Source organism: Oreochromis niloticus, linkage group LG22 (genome assembly GCF_001858045.2).
Source record: "Oreochromis niloticus isolate F11D_XX linkage group LG22, O_niloticus_UMD_NMBU, whole genome shotgun sequence".
In the NCBI taxonomy this organism is placed as follows: domain Eukaryota; kingdom Metazoa; phylum Chordata; class Actinopteri; order Cichliformes; family Cichlidae; genus Oreochromis; species Oreochromis niloticus.
Window position 1 is genome coordinate 2,205,638 of NC_031985.2, and position 19,608 is coordinate 2,225,245.

The following is a 19,608-nucleotide window of genomic DNA, read 5'->3' on the forward strand; positions in this document are numbered from 1 at the left end:
TAAATGTGATCCCTCCACTTGGATCCACACAGTTTTAAAGTTTACATCTCTGAGCTTTGAAAGACACTGTGTTGGAAAGAACAACGATGGCGACATTTGAGGGTAAAATGATGGCTGTAGAGCAACACTGTGGACACAGCAGCAGTTGAAAGAGAAGTGTTTAAGATGAATCTTGGCACAGTGAGAGACAGAGCTCGTTAGGCAGGCAGGTGTGAGCCTGGTTGCTATAGTGACTGCACCCAATGGCTCAGTACACACCACACAGACATGCACCTCACTTTTGCTGCTTAAAATGAACAGAAAAGTCAGGCCGAAACAAATCGCTCCCAAATGAAAGTACAGTCGTATTGACGAAATTCTTTCACCGTGAGCGGCAGCAATGTCCAGTCTACCTAATTCTCAGTTTCATGCCTGTGGAGTTTATATATGGACGTGGTGACAGTGTGAAAACACCATGCTGTTCTGATTTTCAAACGAACCTTCTGAGCCAATTTAACATTAGAGTCTATGGAGGAGTTGGAGGGAGGAGGCTGTGCATTGGTGACATTTATGAAAGAACCATAACACCTATTACAATAATAAACACATTGGATGAAAGAGGACAGCGATGGCTACGTTTTGAGGGTAAAATCATACCTGTAGAGCAAACACCGTGGACACAGCAGCAGTTTAAAAAATATTTCAGATTAAGTTTTTGCTCCTCTCACTCTAGCAGTTGAGCTGTCTCACTCTAGCCCCAACATTCCGTCCCATACACACCCATTATAAACTCTGAAACGGCTGAAAAAACATCATGAAACTTAAACTGGAACTGAAGAAAAAGTATAATAGATATTGAAAAGATAAATACAAGTTGAATAGTTGAATGTCTTGTCTTCATTTTAAAGTTTGAATGGTGGCTCTACGTCAATGTATGTGGAAGTAGATACAGTTTAAAGAGGAGTGAGTTGAATGAGAATTTGAAGGGTCTCTCCATTGAAATACATGGGAAATTTTTGTTGAAAAAAGTTGAATAAAATTAAAAATATAAATGTTATAAATGAGAAAAATACAAGCAGTCATGTCCAAAAGAAGAGGAATCTAACGGTGTTTGAATGGTTTTTCTAAGTTGAACGGTTTTGAAGGAGATAGATGCACAAAAACGTACGGAATATGATATAATAATAATAATAATAATAATAAAGATTACAACAACAATACTGTGAATGCTTTTACAAGCATTCACACTAATAAAGATTAGAAGAACAATACTGTGAATGCTTTTACAAGCATTCACACTAATAATAATAACTAGAAAGTGCATTTTCTGAAGAAACTGCAGTGTGAATGCTTGAATCTGAATGTATGCACTGAAATGAATTAATTGCTGAATTTTAAGTTAAAAATAAAAATGTTGAATGAGCCTGAAAATACAGAGATTTTAACCTGAAAACAAAAGTGCAGAACTTTTGAAAGCTGATGTTCACACAGAAGAAGTTGGAAAATAGCTGAAAAGTTTTTAAATTAAAATTTGGAAAACCTAAGAAGTGAGAACAGAAAATTTAGAGTCAGAAAAGATCTGAATGAATATTAAAAGTTCATATTCTTTGAATCACTGAATGACTAAAGTGTGATCCCTCCACTTGGATCCACACAGTTTTAAAGGTTTACATCTCTGAGCTTTGAAAGACACTGTGTTGGAAAGAGAACAACGATGGCGACATTTTGAGGGTAAAATGATGGCTGTAGAGCAAACACTGTGGACACAGCAGCAGTTGAAAGAGAAGTGTTTAAGATGAATCTTGGCACAGTGAGAGACAGAGCTCGTTAGGCAGGCAGGTGTGAGCCTGGTTGCTATAGTGACTGCACCCAATGGCTCAGTACACACGCACACAGACATGCACCTCACTTTTGCTGCTTAAAATGAACAGAAAAGTCAGGCCGAAACAAATCGCTCCCAAATGAAAAGTACAGGTCGTATTGACGAAATTCTTTCACCGTGAGCGGCAGCAATGTCCAGTCTACCTAATTCTCAGTTTTCATGCCTGTGGAGTTTATTATATGGACGTGGTGACAGTGTGAAAACACCATGCTGTTCTGATTTTCAAACGAACCTTCTGAGCCAATTTAACATTAGAGTCTATGGAGGAGTTGGAGGGAGGAGGCTGTGCATTGGTGACATTTATGAAAGAACCATAACACCTATTACAATAATAAACACATTGGATGAAAGAGGACAGCGATGGCTACGTTTTGAGGGTAAAATCATACCTGTAGAGCAAACGCCGCGGACACAGCAGCAGTTTTAAAAAATATTTTCAGATTAATTTTTTTGCTCCTCTCACTCTAGCAGTTGAGCTGGCTCACTCTAGCCCCAACATTCCGTCCCATACACACCCATTATAAACTCTGAAACGGCTGAAAAAACATCATGAAACTTAAACTGGAACTGAAGAAAAAGTATAATAGATATTGAAAAGATAAATACAAGTTGAATAGTTGAATGTCTTGTCTTCGTTTTAAAGTTTGAATGGTGGCTCTACGTCAATGTATGTGGAAGTAGATACAGTTTAAAGAGGAGTGAGTTGAATGAGAATTTGAAGGGTCTCTCCATTGAAATACATGGGAAATTTTTGTTGAAAAAAGTTGAATAAAATTAAAAATATAAATGTTATGAATGAGAAAAATAGAAGCAGTCATGTCCTAAAGAAGAGGAATCTAACGGTGTTTGAATGGTTTTTCTAAGTTGAGCGGTTTTGAAGGAGATAGATGCACAAAAACGTACGGAATATGATATAATAATAATAATAATAATAATAATAATAATAATAATAAAGATTACAACAACAATACTGTGAATGCTTTTACAAGCATTCACACTAATAATAATAAAGATTAGAAGAACAATACTGTGAATGCTTTTACAAGCATTCACACTAATAATAAAGATTACAACAACAATACTGTGAATGCTTTTACAAGCATTCACACTAACTAGAAAGTGCATTTTCTGAAGAAACTGCAGTGTGAATGCTTGAATCTGAATGTATGCACTGAAATGAATTAATTGCTGAATTTTGAGTTAAAAATGTTGAATGAGATGAAAAATACAGAAATTTGCACCTGAAAACAAAAGTGCTGAACTGCTAAAAGCTGACAAGCACAGAGAAGAAGTTGGAAAATAGCTGAAAATGTTTTAAATGTAAAGTAACGAGAAAAGAAAATTTAGAGTCAGAAAACATCTCAATGAATATTAAAAGTTCATATTCTTTGAATCACTGAATGACTAAAATGTGATCCCTCCACTTGAATCCACACAGCTTAAAAAGTTTAAATGTCTGAGCTTTGAACGACACGGTGTTGGAAAGAGAAGAACGGTGGTGACGTTTTGAGGGTAAAATGATGGCTGTAGAGCAAACACTGTGGACACAGCAGCAGTTGAAAGAGAAGTGTTTAAGATGAATCTTGGCACAGTGAGAGAGAGCTCGTTAGGCAGGCAGGTGTGAGCCTGGTTGCTATAGTGACTGAAAAGATAAATACAAGTTGAATAGATGAATGTCTTGTCTTCGTTTTAAAGTTTGAATGGTAGCTCTACGTCAATGCATGTGGAAGTAGATACAGTGAGCAAGTTGAAGGAGAATTTGAAGGGTCTCCCCATTGAAATACATGGTAAATTTTGTTGAAAAAAGTTGAATAATTTTAAAAATATAAATGTTATAAATGAGAAAAATACAAGCAGTCATGTCCAAAAGAAGAGGAATCTAACGGTGTTTCAATGGTTTTTCTAAGTTGAACGGTTTTGAAGGAGATAGAGTACAAAAAACGTACGGAATATATAAAAATAAAATAGAAGAATAAAGATTAGAAGAACAATACTGTGAATGCTTTTACAAGCATTCACACTAATAAAGATTACAACAACAATACTGTGAATGCTTTTACAAGCATTCACACTAACTACTATAAAAAGTTATATTCAGAGATACAGGGGGTTGACCCTTTAAACATTCAGAAATTTTTGCAATCTCTAGACCTACCTAATATTGGACAAGAACAAAACAAAAGACTTATGCAACAAATTACTAAACAAGAACTGGATAAAGCCATCGCAAAAACAAAAACAAATAAGATGCCGGGTATGGACGGATTTACATCAGAATATTATAAAACCTTTAAAGATTTATTATCACCGCTTTTATTAAAATGTTTTAACTATGTGCTGGAGGGAGGGGAGTCACCAGCATCTTGGAGGCAGGCAATTATCTCAGTAATTCCAAAGATGGGCAAGGACAAAAGGGAATGCAGTTCATATCGACCAATTTCAATTTTGAATATGGATTATAGATTATTCACCTCAATAATAGCAGAAAGGCTTAAAAATATAATACCAGAAATTATTGATGAAGATCAGACAGGATTTCTTAAAAACAGACAAATTCAAGACAGTATAAGACGTGCCTTACATTTAATGGATTACATGGATAAAACCCAAAGGGAATCAATTGCATTAAGTCTCGATGCAGAAAAGGCGTTTGACTCCGTCCGGTGGGATTACTTATTTTGGGCTATGGAGCGGTTTGGTTTCGGAGACCCTTTCATTCAACTGATTAAAAACTTATATTATTTGCCTTCAGCAAGAATTAAAATAAATGGGAGCCTAACTGGAGTAGTAGACTTGCAGAGAGGATGTCGGCAGGGATGTCCGCTTAGCCCAGCCCTGTTTGCTTTATTTATTGAACCGCTGGCGCAAGCCATTAGGGAAGATGAACAAATTAAAGGGATATGGATACGGAATACGGAATATAAAATAGGCTTATATGCAGATGATATTTTGCTAACCCTTACAGACCCAGAAAGAAGCTTACCCAAGTTATGGTTGAAGATGCAAATGTTTGGAGAACTTTCCGGATACAAAATAAACATTCAAAAAACACAGTCGATCACATACAATTATGTACCCACAACAAAGATCAAAAGTATGTCTAAATTTAATTGGAACAATAAGATAATTAAATACTTAGGTATTAAAATTCCAAAAACATTGACGGAAATCTATGAATTAAACTACTCACCAATTACAAGGGAATTGAAAGAAAACATTCAAAGGTGGAGCTTACTGCCACTCGATCTGTATAATAGGATTGACTTGATTAAAATGAATATACTTCCTCCACTGCTTTTCCTTTTTCAATCTATACCAGTACATATACCAGTAAAACAATTTGCATTATGGAACAGAATGATTTCGGGATTTATATGGAAGGGCCGTAAACCCAGAGTTAGATATATAACATTGCAACTACCTAGGGAACGGGGTGGACTTTCCCTCCCAAACCTAGAAAACTATTTTAAAGCAGCACAATTAAGATATTTAATTTATTGGTGTGATCCGTCATATGAAGCAAAATGGAAATATTTAGATGTGACACAACTAAAAGTACCATTACAGACAATATTAGGAGATAAAAAATTATATTTGGAACAGAAAAACAATTTAAACGAATGGACTAAAACTCCTTTAAAGATATGGTTTGATGAATGTGAAAGCCTTAAATCAGGAGCTAGCATCAAACAACTCAGATGGGTCACACATGATAAGGAATTTATCCCTGCACAAACAGATAGACGTTATACAACTTGGTTAATAAGGGGGATTGGGCCATTTTGTTCACTGTCAGGAAAAGGATTACATAGGTTTGAAAAATTAAGAGATACTTATGGTTTAGAAAACCAAGATTTTTTTAGATATCTCCAAGTTAGGTCCTATTTCAATAGTAATATAAGAACTACAGAAGAAAATAGTGAAGGCCTAGTCCCCCTTATAAAAGAAGCTTATGAAGGTCAGATTAAAAACAAATTGATTGCTAAACTTTATCGGAATCTACAATCACTAAAGGATCAATCAACTGATTATATTAAGATTAAATGGGAGATGGAGGCTAAAATCAACATATCAGAGGACAGTTGGTTAAATATATGCAGAACACAGATGGAATCTATTAGTTCAGGTTATTGGAGGGAATTCATATGGAAAAATTTTATTAGATTTTTTATAACCCCCAAAATAAAATACAAACAAAAAGGTCAACCGACAGATGGATACTGCTGGAGAAACTGTGGGGAAAATATGGCAGATCACTTTCATATATTTTGGAAATGTCCAATAATCCAACCATACTGGAATGAAATGGTCGAATCAATTTACTTGGTGACTGGTTTCAAATTAAATTTGGATTTCTGTACTGTGTATTTGGGCGATATTCCATCAACAGTCCCCTTAAAGGACAAATATTTGATAAACATCCTGTTGGGAGCGGGTAAAAAAGCGCTTACCAGGAAGTGGCTGGAGAAAGAGCCTCCAACAAAGAAAGATTGGATAGGAATAATGGAAGAAATATATAGAATGGAAAAACTTACATCCCTTTTGAACCTCAAAATGGATCAATTTTATAAAAACTGGAGGAAGTGGGAGAGATTTGTTGAAGGTAGTAATGCGGGATGATGGGTGGTGGATTATACAACTAGAGCTTACCTAAATATTTTCACGCAACCACTGGAAGAAGGAAAGCCTGCTAAGGCTGTGGCCACTGTTTTTTTTGTTGTTGTTTGTTTGTCTGTTTTTTTAGAAGGCAACTCATAAAATGGACTGGAAATACCCTTCCGAACATCACCAGGGGTGGACAGTAGTAAAAACCTGATGACATGAGACTCGGGGGAAAAAAAAAAAAAAAAAAAAAGGTGGAGGGGAGCTCCCCCAGACCGGGTGGATCTGAGGGTTTCACTGTGCCAATGAGTTATTCCTAGTGTGTATTAAGTTTTTGATGTTTTTTTTTTTTTTTTTTTTTTTTTTGTCTGTTTTTTGTTTGTTTATTTTGTTTTTGTATGAGTGTGTTTGTTGTTTTTGTTTTTTATTTGGATGATTGTTAATATTATAAAACTTTCAATAAAAATAAAGTAAAAAAGGGAAGTCAGACCACAACCTGGTTTACCTACAGCCACGATACACACCCCTCGTCCAAAGGCAGCCTGTCACAACACGCTCCATTAGGAGATGGACCCCAGAAAAGGAAGATGCCCTGAGGGACTGCTATGACACCACAGACTAAGATGTGCATATGAGCCCACATGGTGAGGACATAGAGGGGGCGACACACTGTCTGACGGACTACCTCAACTTTTGTGTGGACGTTGTCGCCCCTGCTAAGACAGTACGGTGTTATCCTAATAACAAACCGTGGGTAACACAGGAAGTCAAAGCTGTCCTCAACATGAAGAAGAAGGCCTTCAGGAGCAAAGTGAAGGACGAGATGAAAGCGGCACAGCGGGAGATGAAACGCTGCCTGAAGTAAGCAAAGGACACCTACAGGAGGAAGGTGGAGCAGAAGTTAGAGAGGAACAATATGAGGGAGGTCTGGAATGGTGTGAAAACCATCACAGGGCACAACACCAAGAACAGCACAGTGGGGGGGGGACTGTGGAGAAGGCAAACGAACTCAACAACTTCTTCAACAGGTTTGACCAGCCCACAACCCCCCTACCCTCACCCTTACTACAGAGCCCTCTCCCTACTCTCCTACCTCCCTCGCTCCCCCCCCCCCCCCCGACACTATGACATCCCCCTCCTCCAACCCATCTCTCAACAGCAGGACACCCCCCCCCCTTCCAATCATCTCCCAGTGACAGATAAGATAACCTTTATTAGTCCCACATGTGGGAAATTTGTTTTGTCACAGCAGGAAGTGGACAGTGCAAAAGTTATGAAGCAAAAATTAGAATAAAATAAAATAAGAATAAATACAGTACACAACTGTACAGAATAGAATAAAATAAAATACTATATACAGTAGAATAAAATATACAATAAGATAAAAATAGAATACAAATGCTATATACAACTGAGTAAAAAATACAACGATGCCAGGAAGATTATTGCACTTAGTGTTATTGCACATGTGTGGATGTGTGTTTTTGATCAGTTAAAGTCTTTGTTGTGGAGTCTGACAGCAGTGGGGAGGAAAGACCTGCGAAATCTCTCCGTCCCACACCGTGGGTGCCGCAGTCTCCCACTGAAGGAGCTGCTCAGTGCTGTCACAGTCTCATGCATGGGGTGGGAGATGTTGTCCAACAGGGATGACAGCTTAGCCGCCATTCTCCTGTCACTCACCACCTCCACTGGGTCCAGAGGGCATCCTAGAACAGAGCTGGCCCTTCGGATCAGCCTGTTCAGTCTCTTCCTGTCCCCAGCAGAGATGCTGCCACCCCAGCTGATGATTGGACAACTGAGGAAGCTTTACCCCAGGAAGGCAAGGCAAGGCAAGGCAAGTTTATTTATATAGCACAATTCAACAACAAGGTGATTCAAAGTGCTTTACAGAGACATTAAAAACAAACACAAATAAAAAGCATGATTTAAATTTGATTAAAACAAGCAAACAAACAAACAAACAAACAAACAAAACAGTATATAAAATCAAATATCAAAACAGTAGATAAAATCAGAACAGTAGATAAAATCAGTAGTTAAAAAGTAGGTTTTGAAATTTAAACTTAAGTGTGGATTTGGTGCTTTATTCAAATGCAGCTGAGAACAGGTGAGTCTTCAACCTGGATTTAAATAAACTGAGTGTTTCAACTGATCTGAGGCTTTCTGGGAGTTTGTTCCAGATATAAGGAGCATAAAAGCTGAATGCAGCTTCTCCGTGTCTGGTTCTGACTCTGGGGACTGATAACAGACCGGATCCAGATGACCTGAGGGATCTGGAAGGTTCATACTGGGTCAGGAGGTCACTGATGTATTTTGGTCCTAAACCATTCAGAGCTTTATAGACCAGCATCAGAACTTTAAAGTCTATCCTCTGACGGACAGGCAGCCAGTGTAAAGACCTCAGAGCTGGACTGATGTGGTCCACGTTTTTGGTCTTAGTGAGGACTCTAGCAGCAGAGTTCTGAATGAGCTGTAGTTGTCTGACTGATTTTTTAGGTAGACCTGTAAAGATGCTGTTACAGTAATCAACCCTACTAAAGATGAATGCATGGACTAGTTTTTCCAGGTCCTGTTGAGACATCAGATCTTTTATCCTTGAAATATTCTTGAGGTGATAGTAAGCTGATTTTGTTATTGTCTTAATGTGTTTTTCTAAGTTTAGGTCTGCATCCATCACTACACCCAAATTTCTCGCCTGGTTGGTGGTTTTTAGGTGTATAGATTGAAGTTCTCTGGTGACCTGTAATCGTTTTTCTTTGGCACCAAAGACTATTACCTCAGTTTTATTTTTGTTTAGCTGGAGAAAATTGTGGCACAACCAGTCATTAATTTCCTCAATGCATTTACCAAGAGCCTGTACAGGGCCTCGGTCTCCTGGTGACATTGTGATATATATTTGTGTGTCATCTGCGTAGCTATGATAGTTTATTTTGTTGTTCTTTATAATCTGTGCCAGTGGGAGCATGTAAATGTTAAATAGAAGGGGTCCCAAGATGGAACCTTGGGGAACTCCACATGTGATACTTGTCTGCTCAGATGTGAAGTTACCTATTGATACAAAGTATTTCCTGTTTTCTAAGTATGTTTTGAACCAGTTTAGTACAGTTCCTGAAAGACCTGCCCAGTTCTCCAGTCGTTTGAGTAATATGTTGTGGTCAACTGTATCAAATGCTGCACTGAGATCCAGTAAAACTAAGACTGACATTGTTCCACTGTCTGTGTTCAGACATATGTCATTAAACACTTTGGTCAGAGCGGTTTCAGTGTTGTGGTTCTGTCTAAAACCTGACTGGAAGGCATCATAGCAGTTATTCTGTTTTAAGAAGTAATTGAGCTGTTGAGAAACTGTTTTTTCAATAATCTTACTTAAAAATGGGAGATTTGAGATCGGCCTGTAGTTATTCATTTGTGTCTTGTCAAGATTGTCCTTTTTCAGTATAGGTTTAATTACAGCAGTTTTTAGTGATTCTGGAAACACACCTGATATTAAAGAAAAGTTGACGATCTGTAACAGGTCTGACTCCAAAGTCTTTGTGACCTTTTTGAAAAAACTTGTTGGCAGGACATCTAAACAGCAAGAGGAGGAGTTCAGTTGACCTAAGATGTCCTCCAGGTCTTTGCTGTTAATAGGGTGAAACTGTTTGATGGTGTTTAAACAGTTTTTCGGTGGACACAGTACATATCCTGGATCTGCTGTTGATGTATTAATTGCTTGTCTAATCTTTTGGATTTTTTCTGTGAAGAATTTGGCAAAGTCATTGCAGGCCATGGTCGAATGAAGTTCAGCTGCCACTGAAACAGGAGGGTTTGTTAGCCTGTCAACTGTAGAAAATAAGACCCGAGTGTTATGACTGTTTTTAGTGATGATGTCAGAGAAGTAGGACCTCCTTGCACTCCTCAGTTGTAAATTATAATTGTGAAGTTTCTCTTTATAGATGTCATAATGAACCTGGAGGTTTGTTTTTCTCCATCTGCGCTCAGCTTTCCTACACTCTCTTTTTTCATTTTTCACCAGTGTGGAGTTTCTCCATGGAGACTTCTTCCTTCCAGAGATAACCTTCACCTTAATGGGAGCAATAGTGTCCATTACATTTAACATTTTAGCATTGAGGCTATTGACGAGCTCATTGACTGAACTTCTGGACAGGTCAGGTGTTAATGGGAAGACCTGGTTAAAGATCTCACTACTGTGTTCAGTTATACACCGTTTTGTGATCACTGCTGTTGATATATTTGTGTGGGCTGAGATTTTACTTTCAAAGAAAACACAGTAATGATCAGACAGGCCCACATCAGACACAGTAACCTTTGAAATGCTCAGGCCCTTGGAGATCAGTTGCCCAGAGTGTTACTCAGGTCTTTAGTCCCTTTGTCCTGAGGGTTGTCCACATGGATGTTAAAATCCCCAACAATAATTACACAGTCGAAATCAACACAGATCACAGACAGCAGTTCACTGAGGTCATTAAAAAAGTCTGTGCAGTATTTGGGAGGCCTGTAAACATTAAGAAACAAAACTTTGGATGGGGCCTTCAGCTGTAAAGCCACATATTCAAAAGACTGAAAACTTCCAGGAGATAGCTGCTTACATTGAAATGATTCATTAAGTAAGATAGCAACCCCTCCTCCTCTCCTGCTCACCCTGGCCTCACTGATAAAACTGTAGTTAGGAGGGGTCGACTCGATGAGAACAGCTCCACTGTTACTTTGGTCCAACCAAGTTTCAGTTAAAAACATAAAATCAAGGCTGTGCTCAGTGATTAAATCATTAATTAAAAATGTTTTCCCAGCTAAAGATCTAACGTTTTTTTAAAGCCAACTTAAGTGTTTTAGAGGTATTATTTGCCCCCTCGTGTTTGGGAGCAGTCTGTGGCACACAAGGTATGTTTACTATATTTAAAGATCTTTTAGAGTGTAGCTTTCTGTGTTTTGACCAGGCCACATGTCTCCTTCTGTCACCTAAAAGTACAGAAATTTTAAAACCTTCTAGTAAGGCAGCAGGCCCAGACAAGGTGTTTCCTAGGATGCTAAAGGCGTCTGCTGCTGAACTTCGGGAGCCACTACAATGAGTCTTCAATCTCAGTCTGCGACTGGGGAGAGTGCCTGCCCTCTGGAAGACATCCTGCATCGTCCCGGTCCCAAAAAGGAACCAGCCAAAGGAGCTGAATGACTTCCGACCAGTGGCACTGACTCACATCTTATGAAAACTCTAGAGCGGCTCTTCCTCAACCTCCTCCGACCACAGGTACAACATGTGTAGTGGAGATATCAAAGATAGGCACGGCTGTGGCACTGATTCAGACTTTGAGCACTACGGTCACCCCGGTGTGTCGGCCAGAACACCACTTAAGGCCAAATTGTCCCAGAGTAGGAAAGAAGAAGGGAGCTTGAGGTTCCGTTTGAGGCACTTTATTGTCACCACTCAATTTCTGGGGCTGTAAACACAGCGGGTGTACATAGGTGTGTGTGTGTGTGTGTGTGTGTGTGTGGTTTTCTACAAAGGAAATAAACAAGGGAAATAACGATAAATAAAGAGAATAGACAAGTAAAACACTCAAATATAAACATGATACAACATGGTTGACATAATCACATATATAGAGATAAGACAATACAGTACACTTCAAACTGCTTACACTATGCAACTAAACCGCATTAGTGCGAGGTTAAGTTACCGTCAGTACACAGGAACTACTTCCGGTAGTTGTACAAAATAAAAGCGTCCCCATTACAATCTGCCGTAATGCTCTTATTGTGAAGGGCAAGCGGGAATGCGATCCTTCCGGTCAAACTACGATCGCTATTTTATTAATCCTCGTACCTAATTGTACACTACAAACTCCGCTACTTTAAAATAAACAATCACAAGCATCACATACAACATACAGAGAAGGTTTGATAACACAGGAATGACGTTATAGACCTACGAGCGACCGTACATGCGTCAACAAAGCTAAACCGGGGTAAGCTAACAACATAAATTAGCATATGTAATGAGGGTGACCTCACGCGTTGCATGCGTGGCCTACCGCTCCAACTATGGACTACATTAGCTCCTAAATGGTAAACATACTACAGTACTGACACAAACAAAGGCAAAATACAACACCGGTCAATACTCACTTGTCATTTACGCACACATAACATTCCCCAGGAATCAGTGCACCACCTCCAGACCAACACTGCTCATCCGACATTAAACTGCCCACCTTACTAACAGGATGATGTCACTAGAAGGTGGGCTGGCCCAAACTGACAGAAGAGTGAATATCAAATGAACTTATACAAACTTATAAACACCAATAAAACTATTCTATGAACTTTGGGGCCTTTTATACAACATGCCCAGGACCAACTACAGTTCCGCATACAAGGTGAATGTCGGAGTGGAGGATGCCATCCTGTACCTTCTACACAGAGCCCACTCACACCAGGACAAGGGAAAAGGCACGGTCAGGATCCTGTTTCTTTACTTTTCAAGTGCCTTTAATACCATCCGGCCCTGTCTGCTTCAGGAAAAACTAAACAGGATGCAGGTGGACCCCTGCCTGGTCGCTTGGATCTTAACCCTCTGGGGTCGCCGGAGAGGGTTAAGAGTTAAATCACATGACCAATTTAAGACGATATTGTTAGAAGAACCATTAAAGCTGCAAAGAGGGATAGTTGGAGGAGCTTTTGTAGTTCTGTGGGAAGAGAGACAGATGTTGGTAAGGTGTGGTCAATGATCAGAAGGATGAATGGTATTACAAGGAAATGTGGGTATCCAGTATTGACTGAAGGGGAAGTCACAGCGGTGAAAGACGAAGACAAGGCAGATATGATGGCAAAAACTTTTGTTAACATCCATAGCTCAAGTAATATTAGTGAAGAAGGTCAAAGGGGAAGGGAAGTTACACTAGCAGAGAACAGGGGGATGCTGCAGCAAGTTGACGACACAGATGTTTCATTGAATATGCTGTTTACAAAGACTGAATTGATCCGGGCACTTAGGAAATTTAACCTTTCAGCACCTGGACAGGATCAGATTTGTTACACGATGATAAGTCACTTGAGAGACTCGGCTAAAGACGTTTTACTAGAACTGTATAATAGAGTTTGGGAGGGAGGGAGGTTGCCACAAAGCTGGAAGGAGGCAGTGATAATACCAATACGTAAACCAGGGAAAGACGATACGAAACCAGGAAACTACAGACCAATAGCATTAACATCCAATGTCTGCAAAATAATGGAGAGAATGATAAATGAAAGATTAGTGTTCTATGTGGAAAAGAAGGGATATTTGGCTCAGTGTCAGAGTGGTTTTAGAAGAGGGAGGGGAACGATGGATCCAGCTTTATGTTTGGAACATGAGATAAGGAAGGCACAGGTGAATAAGGAGAGTGTGCTGGCAGTCTTTTTTGATATAGAGAAAGCGTATGATATGATGTGGAGGGAAGGTTTGTTAATAAAAATGAGGGCAATGGGTATAAATGGTCGAATGTTCAGATGGGTTAAGGATTTTTTGAACGGCCGACGGATAATAGTGAGGATTGGGAGGAGTTATTCGGAGAGTTTGCCGATAGAAAATGGAACGCCACAAGGAAGCATAGTTAGCCCGCTATTGTTTTCACTGCTGATTAATGATGTGTTTAGGAACATAGAGGGCGGGATGGGGTTTTCACTTTTTGCAGACGATGGGGCAATGTGGGCAAGAGGACGACGGTTAGACTTTTTGGTGAAGAAAGTACAGGGAGCGATTGCAGAAATAGAACAGTGGTCGTATAAATGGGGGTTTAAATTCTCAGTTGATAAGACTAAGTTGATGGTTTTTACAAGAAAGAGAGGTGGGGTTGACGTCAGGGTCAGATTGTATGGACGGGAAGTGGAACGGGTTAAACAATTTAAATTTTTGGGGTTGTGGTTTGATGAAAGGGTGACATGGACTATACATATTCAGAAAATAATAGACAGATGCAAGAAAGTGTTGAATGTAATGAGGTGTTTAGTGGGAATTGACTGGGGGGCTGATAGGAAATCTTTAAAAGCTATATATACTGGGTTGATTAGGTCAGTATTGGATTATGGGTGTGTAGTATATAATTCTGCTGCCAGAACAAGTCTTCGTAAGTTGGATAGTATCCAATATCAAGCGTTAAGACTTTGCTCAGGTGCATTCAAAACAACATCTGCAGCAGCATTACAGGTTGAAATGGGGGAAATGCCATTACAAATAAGAAGAGAGCAATTGACATTAAATTACTGGGCAAGTTTACAAGGACATGGTCACGATCATCCAACGAAAACAGTTCTCCAACCATGCTGGGAAAAAAGAGAAAATGCAATTGAAGAGCTTTGGGTGGACAGTGGGACAGAAAGCTGCTGAACTTAATCTGGACAAGATAAACATAAGTCACACAGTACCGTTGCCTGCAATACCACCATGGATGCTCCCTGATGCAGTAGTGGATTTTCACATTGTTAAAGAAAAAGACCAAGGAGAGGGGTGGTATCTTAAATTCGCATACGGTACAGGAATATATTAATCAGTATTATAGTTATGTCAAAATTTACACGGATGCATCACAGAATACAGCCAACCAGAGTGGGATAGCCTTTATAGTTCCTCAATTTAATATCAAGGTGGGGAAAAGGATCAGTGATGATTTGTCAGTATACACAGGTGAAATGGTCTCCATATTGTTAGCAGTCCAGTGGATTGAGGAAACGAAACCACTAAGGTCTGTGGTGTGCTCAGACTCGAGCTCATCGCTGGCCAGCTTGCAAGACAGCCACTTAGACTGCAGACCTGACATTCTGATAGAGATCCAGCAAACATTGTTCAGACTTATTATGATGGGGCTTGTGGTCACGTTCTTATGGGTACCGGCGCATCATGGAGTTAAAGGAAATGAAATGGCAGATAGGACAGCAAAAGTCGCAACAAGAAGACCACTGATAGATGTGGATATTAGTGTGAGTAGGACGGAGCTCAAGAGCAGAATACGACACAAAATGAAGGAAAGGTGGCAGAAGCAATGGGAGGAGGAGAGGAAAGGGTGATGGTTGTACAACATCCAAAGGAAAGTGGGGGAGATGAGAAGTACAGGACGAAACAGGAGAGAGGAGACGATTATATCTCGACTGAGATTTGGACACACTGGCTTAAATGGCACATTATTTTTAATAGGTAAACACAGTACAGGGGAGTGTGACTGCAGTGGGGAACAGGAAACAATAGAACATGTTTTATTGCATTGTCAGAAGTATGATGTGGAGAGGAGACAGCTGGTCAAAAAGCTGGACGATATGAAAGTGAAGTTGGACTTGTTTGATTTATTTCGTGTGAGCTCTATGAGCAAAAGTTATCAAGCTGTATTTTGGTTTTTAAGACAGACCCATTTGTTCGAGAGAATTTGACTATTTTCTTTTCTTTTAATTAATTAATTAATTTGTTTAAGTATGTATTTATTTCTTTGTTTATTTATTTATTTTGTCATTTTGGTCCACACTCCACACCAGTTGGTGGCGGTAATGCACCATTCTGTTGTTTGCCAACCGCCAATAAACCCTATGCAGAAGAAGAAGAAGAATTTAAGACGACACAGCTACAAGATGCAGCGAGTCAGAGTCTCCATTTCAACTTGGGTCGAAAGTGCGGACTTCAAACTATATACCAGTTTTTGAATTGTGTCGATAGGCCACGTAAAACCAGAGTTATGATAAAAAAATACACGTGATGTTTTTTTCTGAACAAAACAGTGGTGTTTACAGCGGGAAGAATGGTAAAAACAGCGTTTTCTACAGACAGGGCTAGCAAACACTCTCCGCTTGCGAGTGAAAAAAGAAAAAGAAAAAACACCCCTTCCCTATTGGTGTTAGAGTTTACCATGTTAGCCAATCAAAAAAAAATGATATGGCAACATGTGACATTTGGTTGTTTAGGGAGAAGGGGAAGTTTTTAGGAGTGACACCCACGACAGAAAGCGGGCGAGCGAAAGAAAGAGAGAGAGCGAGTTTTCATATCTGAGACATTAGTGATGTTCAGCGTGTTTGTAGGCTATAGTTAGTGTGTTGTGTAGTTATTGTTTTGCATTGTGTGTCAGTTAGACTGCTGAATTTCATATTTTCTCCAAAAAGAAGCCGTCAAAGGTGCATTCCAGTGTAAACGCTGTTCCCACATGGAAAACTGGACTGATGCACCTCCTGCAGTCAGACCTGCAGGGTTTAGGCCTGTGCTGTTCTCCTCTGTCTTATACTGAACACAAACTACATTTTTTGGACTGGCACAAATAATTTGTGTGCCTTCTTATTTCATGCAGCACTCCTGATTGTTCTGTAAATAGTTTTAAATGGTTATATAAAAAACGCCTGAGGCCTTGGCTGCATTTTTAGGTAAATAGTACCATATAACTTTGTTGTTTGCAAAACTTGTGCATAATTTTTAGAAATGTACAATTTCTAATTGCATTTCAAGTTATGAAAATGATTCGTTAAACATGTTTGTGGGTTTTACAGTAAAAAAATATAACTTTTTTCTACTCGGATTTTGAATTTTTTGTCTGAATTTAGATCAACTGTGCTAATATAGTATACCAAAATGAAAAAATAACTCAAATTTCAGATATTTGAGGTTGTACTGAAAATAATGATACCAAACAAGGCAAGAAAAACATATTTTAAAGGTGAAATATAGAGGTAAAATCAAAAGTAGTCAAAAACGGCCAATTATACCCTGGACCCCAGAGGGTTAAACTACCTCACTGACAGACCACAGTACATCAGGCTGAAGGACATCACGTCTGACACTGTGGTCAGCAGCACAGGAGCATCTTGAGAGAGGACACACAGCATTTTGGGACCTTCATTGGTTCAAGACTTTAGGCAGTCATTGACTACAAAGGATTTTTATCCAAGAATTACAAATGATTATTATGTTTATAGTTATCTTTGTTTATCCAATTAATTGTGTGCCTCTGAAAATGGGGGCTAATCTCTAAATATGGCTGTGATTCCTAAACAGCTGACACAAAACTAAACTCCAAAAACTGCTCATGCCTTTAAAGGATAAAGACTTTTGTGGGACTTGAAGGTCTGCACTTCAGTCACATCCTAATTGTGTGAGTCAGAGTGTACAGAGTAAAATTGTAAAACTTTGTCATCATCCAAAAACTTATGGATCTAACTGTATTTAAACTAACATTGTATGATGGTATTTGAAGAAGTCATATCAGCTGAGTCATGGCTGCTGTGCAAACAGTGAATTATGTTGTTGAGTTTGTTTGTTTCAGAGTCAGAGAGCCGTGTCTCTCTACAGTCAGAGGTTTTTGTACGGCGCCTCAATGAGTTTGTATCACTGTGGTGGACTTTTGGTGGAGGAACCAGACTGAATGTTGGAAGTAAGTTTATTCTGGTTTACTATCAAATACTGTCTTTGTATTAAATGTGATTTAACAATTTCTTTTCTGATTTTGAGAAACAAGCACGTAACTTTACAATAAGTTTGATGATGGAATTTTTAATTATCCTCTTATGTCATGGAGGGTGATTCACATCTGCTCTCTCAAAATGTTATGTCTACAATTCAGTCAAATTAAAACTAAAAAAAAATCAAACAATAATGTAAAGAAGAAGAACTGTCAAGTATTGTTTGAAATTACTTTGAGTTTATGTGAACTTTAAAAATTGTTTTAGATACACATGAAGAGCATTTTGTGTCACTGAATATATATTCTATTTATTTGTTTCCAGTTAATATTAATGTAAATCATGTACAACATTGATGACTTTAAACTTGTTTTGTAAATGTTGCTACATCTGCTTCTTTTATTTCCAGTGTAGTTTGAACATATTTCAGGTCAAACTGTGTGATGATTCTCTCTGTGCTGATATGCATGAGAGGTTTCTTAAAGGGAAGTGAAACAATGTGTGAGTTAATGACTGGTGGAGCAGAAAAAACACCTGACAGAAACTTCTTCACGGAGAAAATCAGCTCTTACAGTAAAGGTGTCCGACTGTCTGTGGTTTGATTGACAGCTGTGTGCTCCCTGTGCTCTAAGCTGATTGGTGTCTCCTAGGTGATACCCGTCCCGTCCTGACAGTGTTGCCCCCCTCCAGTGAGGAGCTACAGCAGGGGACTGCAACAATCACATGTCTGGCCAACAAGGGCTTCCCCTCAGACTGGAGTCTGTCCTGGAAGGTGGATGGCAGTGGCAGCATCAGCTGGGAGGAGAGCAGGAGCCCCGTGGTGCTGCAGAATGACGGCCTCTACAGCTGGAGCAGCACCCTGAGGCTCCCTGCAGACCGCTGGATGAAGGTGGGCTCTGTGACCTGTGAGGCCACCCAGGGCTGCCAGACTCTGGTCTCAGAGCCACTGAGGAGAGTCCAGTGTTCCCAGTCCTGACCTGACTCAACCTGATACTGGTTTAATGCTCTCATTCTCAACTCTGTAACTGTCTCTCCATCTTTCTTTTTTAAGAACAAATAAAGACTAAAACTGTTATTTTCTTTCTCATAATGACAACATTCATGTTTTAGGTAATAAAGACGTTTTGCAAAGTGAATTTTGGTTGAATCAGACATTTTATTTTATTCAAAATCTACAAACCTGCACTTGATGAATATATTTTTCATTTAGAAGATTTTAGACCAACTCTGCACTCCAACATGATGTCTTTATTTTACACTGGTAAAATAAAACACAGGCTGAAAGAACCATTAAGGAGATCTGCATTTTGGCAAAAGCAGAAAAACGAGTTTTAAAACTGTACAGGTTATTTTTATGTTTGTTCAAAGTTACATGAATGTGTGTGGTAGGTTGTTGGTGGTGTTACTCACCTGTACCAGACAGACTGGTTCATGAAGCAATGCTGGGACCTGGTTGCCATGGAAACAGTCTCACCAGACTACAAATCAAGTCTAAAGAAGAAAGAGTCTTTAGTGTCAATGTATGTAAATGAATGATGACATGAACCAATACTCAAAAAATGAAAACACCTTCAGTTCAATAACAGCTTTTAAACTCATGTTCATACTTGATGAGATGTTTACAGTAAAATATTTGATTAACAGGTGTATTGTTTTTATTTTGACCCTCAATGATCTGGAACATGTTCAGATTTTTGTCTTCAGATTTTTATGGCTTGTTATGGATTTAGTGGCTTTTTTTC

At 39.0% G+C, this 19,608-nt stretch overlaps 1 gene segment (V, D, J or C); it reads left to right on the forward strand.

Moving 5' to 3' along the window:
* The first annotated feature begins 17,690 nt into the window (after nucleotides 1-17,690).
* Nucleotides 17,691-18,941, forward strand: LOC109196593 (Ig kappa-b4 chain C region-like). The segment is given in 2 exon segments: nucleotides 17,691-17,838; nucleotides 18,517-18,941. Coding segments are annotated over 2 exon segments (459 nt in total).
* Nucleotides 18,942-19,608: the final 667 nt, after the last annotated feature.